A 5471-nucleotide genomic window follows, 5' to 3' on the forward strand; every position below is an offset into this window, starting at 1 on the left:
GATTTTGTGTTTGTGTTTTTTGTTGGTGTACAAAAATAACTGGAGAACCACGAATTGCAAACAATTGATTGGTAGAATCAAGAGATGCATTCGCAAAATTGACATGATAGCTGTACAACGCACCGAACAGCCGATTACGGACCGTTTTCTACACTACACTATGTCGTGCTCCGAGACGGATTTGCTGCTGTCCTTCAGCCAGCCTTTCTTTGCCAGCGCCGCCGTCCATCCCTTCTGCTGTTCGGGGGTGAACAGCAGAGTACCGCGCCGCCGGTGTGGTTCCACCACCTTCGGCTGTGGCAGTGTCTTTCTGCCTGAAAGAGCCACTGCCTTCGCTGCCTGCTGCTGCTCCATGGTCCAGTCCAGTCCAATTAGATGCTGCTCCTCCAAAGTTCGTCACAAGAATGAGGATTCACATGAATGACGTCCGTTTATATAGCATCGCTCGGCAGCTGACGCGCCGTTGCCATATTGGACTATTATACGTTGCATTGACAGTGTTGTCAGAGCAGACCGATGTGAATCGCTTTATTTTTTTTATTTGCTCATGATGTTTATTCATCATTAATTATTATTATTATTCTTATCTCCCACACACTACACTACACTACACTAATTTTTTTTCAACAATGGACAATGTATTTTTTATTTCGGTAAATCAGATCTTCTTCATGTATCTTTGTATTTTTTTGACAGCTCGAGAAAAAAATTCCAAAATTTTTGTCGCCCGTTATATGTACCAAAGTGAAGGCGTGCGAAAATTTTGACAATTAATTGTAATTCTGTCCTGCATTTTATACATCGGTTTTTTATAACACGCAACTTAACTCTCCTAAATATATGATTAACGTATAATTAAATATTGCAATCATCTATACCACAGAGAACAGACATCCAAGCAAAAGGTCCCCACTTGGATAAAACTTATGTCAAATTAGTTGGGAAACTATAGTGATGATGTCGCTGAAGGCGCATAAAATTCTACACTAAACTCACAACAGCTAGCTTCTGGCGCTAGCATAACGCTTATAGTCCATATAAACTAGCGCCAGAGGAGCCAAAGGTTGTCAGTGTGCAAATCAAAAGAATCATTTAGTTGGGAAACTATAGTGGTGGTGACGCTAGCATATTAGGTGATTTTAATTTGAAATTTTATCCAACAATTCCCAAAAAATTTGTTCGTGAATGGATGTCTGTTCTCTGTGTCTATACTGCTTTATAATTCACAGTCATGAGGACACGCAAATGAAGAGATCAAGCGACATATTTAAGCGAGGCTACTTTTCCCTTCGCAAAACGGTACGATCAAGAAGCATAAGCCGCCGCCGCCGTACGAAGCTGACAATGTACAATCACGTGCTAGGCCAATAGTTTTTAGGGATTTACCAATGCGCACTGAGGACATGCGCGCCCTTGCGGACGATTATTGGTGGAGTACAAGCTGAAAGTGAAGAGTGGCGGAGGTGCATGAATCAAAGGCAACAGACACTACTTGGAGAGATTACTAACGGATTCGGCGATAGTGGGTAAGCTACGGTGAACCGGAAACGTCGTAAGGAAAACGGTTCTATTCAATAACTTCACCGGCATGGCACACAGAACAGAGAGACCCAACGTGCGATATGTCTGGACCAGGTCTAAGCCGACATTTTTTATTTTTTAAATAAAAAAAACTACAACTTTAGAAACGTCTGAGAAATGGGCGACGAGTAGCCCAAGATCGAGTTGAATGAAGCTTAACGGAAAACTAGCAGTCATTATAACCTTTCGTCAGAAAGCCCAATTTCAAAAGCAGTTTTTGAGCTCAAAACAGGGGCTCTGTTTTTAAAAATGTATTCACTGCGTTCATCTGGCCAATCTGAACCCAGAGAAGATATTTTCACGAACAGAATTTTTTGGTTCAAACAAAAAAAAAACTGCTTTCGAAATTTGCAAAATCGATGACGACTAATTGCTAATTTCACCTTAAAACTGCACGAACCACCCCGGCTCTAAGCTGCTGACGACGACAACGAGGATCGTACAACCAGCCCCGCAAATTTTCTTGTGCTCTAAGTCAGGACCCAGCATAGTCGAAACAAAGAAATGAAGCTGACTTTCTCTTACCTTCGCGTCATTCATGAAGCGGCTGGTTTCGTTTGTTGAACAGAATATTTTTTTCAAGCAAGCGTCACCTGAAGTTGGTGACTGTTTTAAGCAGGGGCCTGCGATGGGTGCCATGTTTTTGTTGCCAACATCTCAGCACATCACGACATGGTTGGCAGCAAATTTGCCTGTCAGACGGGCGCTATTCATGCAATAGCTCCCTTCGTTAAGTCGACTGTCAAACACCGTTCGTTAAGATAGGGATAGCACCCCGCTGGTTTTAAGTGACGACAACTGAAAGTCAGGCACGCGCACGAGCATGATTTATCGATGTTGACTAGGTTGAAATGTTACTCAATGCGTTTAAAGTTTTTGGCCTTCTACTGAATATTTAATCGAAAAGTGAAAATGAAACTTTAAAACCGATCGCCTTGATGAAGTGGGTTTTATTTCAGTGATGACAGTTCTAGGGCATTGCATGGTACTTTCCTCATGCTTCTATTTACTGGGCCTACTCTGTAGTAGTGTATATTGGTAAGAATTACTGATGAATTTTTCCTACGACACGGAGAACAGAGGGTAGGCCCAAAACAGAAACATACTGAACAACCAGTGCCGCAACCCTACCTACAATTTCGTTTTAGCTTTGGTTGAGAAGGTCTCCGTAGTCTGTACTTGCCATGGTGATAACGCATTTTAATAAAATGAGAAAAAAGCAGTTTAAACATGATTGTTCTTGTTGGGAGCTAATATTTGGGAATATTGATCATAGACGATGCCAATGTGCACGTAACATGATATACCTGACGATATTTTCAAAAAGTTACGTCTGTTTGTCCATGAAGTAACGGCAAGTCTTTCTCAAAAGACTTGCCTGAAGAATAAGAAACAAAGCAAAATTAGCATCAGTGTACCCAACAATCCAACGAACCGTTCCGAAGATCGATCCTTGTACTGAGTGAACCGGCTCTGAACCGTTCCTTCTAGTGATCCGTTTTGCCCATCTCTGAGTAACCAATGAGCAAAATCGAAGGCAAAAGAGCGTGCTAAGGACGATGGGTGTAACGACATGACGTCGGATGGGACAACTGGAACTGAATGCAAAGATTAAAGAATTTTTTAATTTCTCTATTTGCTGTCGGTAAAATTTTTGTATTTTTATGGGAGTTAAATTAAACCTAGTTTCAAATTAAGTTGGTCTGGGTGTCCGATCTTCGATTGTGCCGTGCAAGCACCATATTCACTCTAGCTATTTAAGGGGACATAAACGACTAAAACTTTTGAAAATTGCATTATTTTTTTTATTTCAAATTTTGTTTCTGCAGTCTTTTCCGTTTATTTTGATACTAATTTTGTAATGATCCGACCACGGCAAGTGGCCGAAAAACGATCATACACATAAGCGTTCCAGTGCAGAGTGGAACAACCATGACAGAATAAAACGCCGCTTCTGAAAACCCACGATTTTCTTACACTAGTTAAATAAAACAAAATACAGAAACAGTAGACTCTGTCAGGGCTTTTTCAATTCAAAAGCATAAGTCATTTTTATAGAAGTATTTATTATAATCATCGATAATTTGAGTTTAGAAATTGAATAAACATAGATGAAATCTTTTCAATCGATACATTGCCAGTTGAATGTAACTTCATATAATTAAGAAACTGTCTGCGCACTCGATTTAACTGTGAAGGGTTCAAGTCTGGTGGAATGTCCACCGTTGAAGCGTTACTGGCTATTTTTATTGACCCAGTCGCGCCTAATTTATGTGCTGATATTACCTGCTTAATTATGTCCTGAGTAATTTTGTCCATCTCAAACAGGTAATTGGTTGAATTCAAGGGAGCCTGGTATAAAAATGTTAGATTAGAATTAGCGATTTCGAACATTAGAAAATAATACTTACATTCTGCGTGGATAAATTAGGCAACAAAGCCTGTTGATTATACAGAGCATTGAAAATATTTTCTCCGGCGAGCGGTTCTTCCGGAAATAAAGTAAACAAAGGACTGTCCCATCGATTATTATGCTGAGGTTCTTCAAACCTCATACAAAGAGCATCGAACACATCCTTGTCATATAACTCATCTTTGTTAGTTCTGGTTTCGTTAAAGCACCACGCTTGATCTTTTACAATGGCACAATAAAGTGTACACTGAGTAGTCCTCGTTGCTTTACTTACGCAAAATATTTCGTATCGGAAGCCTTTAATATAATTACTGCCATCGACCACTACAACATCATTTTTATTAAGTAGCCGAACAACTTCCGATTTTACACTGGATCTGACCAGTTTTTCTTTCTGAGAATCCCGAAAACACTCATTTTTGCTATAACCAGCAAGCTGTATGCAACCTAACTCCGATACTTGGTAAACCGTTTTACCACGACTTTCAAAGTAATTTACCAATTCAGCACTGCGGACCGATTTACCGCTGGCAGGTAGCCCTGCGATTATAATCAAAGGCATTATAAATTTATATGTCGTGCCAATAAAACAATTTTTTTAAACAAATTTACTAATAACCACGGGAACTACTAGAGCACAAAATAAATATTACAAGATTTTTTGTAACTATATATTCATTCAATGAAAATTTGACAGTTCATTTGTTTATTTTACGCAGAGCCTTATAAAAGTATCTTTTTCCGAATACCCATCAATAAAAAAATATCCCACCTTTGCGCGTGCTTAATGACGGCTAATGGGCACAACTAGAGTGACTATATACAGAGTGGCGCCAAGTTATCCCAAATGTATGCAATGCGGTTTATCCTACACTGAGAAAACTTTTCGTATAGTTTCTATGTGCCCCACACATAGATTTTGGCAATGTGCCTAGTCAATGAACTTTATATGCCACACAGTTATAATTTATGGGTACGCGAAACTTTTGCACATACTATTCATATGCGCATATTTTTTATGTGTATAATTGCACATACAGCACTCGTTCGCTAATTGCACGAATGAGGTGATGCGATTAGCGAATTTCGTTTTTTAATTGCACGATAGTTGCCAATATTTATTGTAAAACGTGATGCGTTATCACTGTAAAGAACTCTTCACATGCATTCACACGTACGCTAAATTTTGGGAAGAACATCTAAATTTTTACAAACGAACTGAAAGCTTAATGAATATGTGTTCAATTAGTCAAAGTTTAGTCAAATTTGCATGAATTTGTTTGTAATGTATCTACCTAATGCAGAGATAGAGAGTTTACATTCGGCAACGCTGCATTTTTGTTTATAGCAACCACCTGGAAACCCACGTGTAGTTTGACAGATAACTGTTTTTTAGTTGCACGATCGTGCAACTAGCGAACGTGCAATTAAAAGACGGTGCAGTTAGAGGACGTGCAATTAGCACACGAGTGCTGTA

The 5471-nt window shown here is 39.4% G+C and overlaps 1 protein-coding gene across 1 annotated transcript; it reads right to left on the reverse strand.

The window, feature by feature from the left end:
* Positions 1-3654: 3654 nt before the first annotated feature.
* On the reverse strand, positions 3655-4623 carry LOC128735818 (protein KTI12 homolog). The gene is made up of 2 exons (XM_053830304.1): positions 3993-4623; positions 3655-3933 (listed from the first exon to the last, which is right to left on the reverse strand). Exons 1-2 carry the CDS (start codon positions 4554-4556, stop codon positions 3655-3657), a joined length of 843 nt encoding a protein of 280 aa, XP_053686279.1. The 5' UTR covers positions 4557-4623.
* Between the last annotated feature and the right edge of the window lie 848 nt (positions 4624-5471).

This window comes from Sabethes cyaneus, chromosome 2 (genome assembly GCF_943734655.1).
Source record: "Sabethes cyaneus chromosome 2, idSabCyanKW18_F2, whole genome shotgun sequence".
Classification (NCBI taxonomy): domain Eukaryota; kingdom Metazoa; phylum Arthropoda; class Insecta; order Diptera; family Culicidae; genus Sabethes; species Sabethes cyaneus.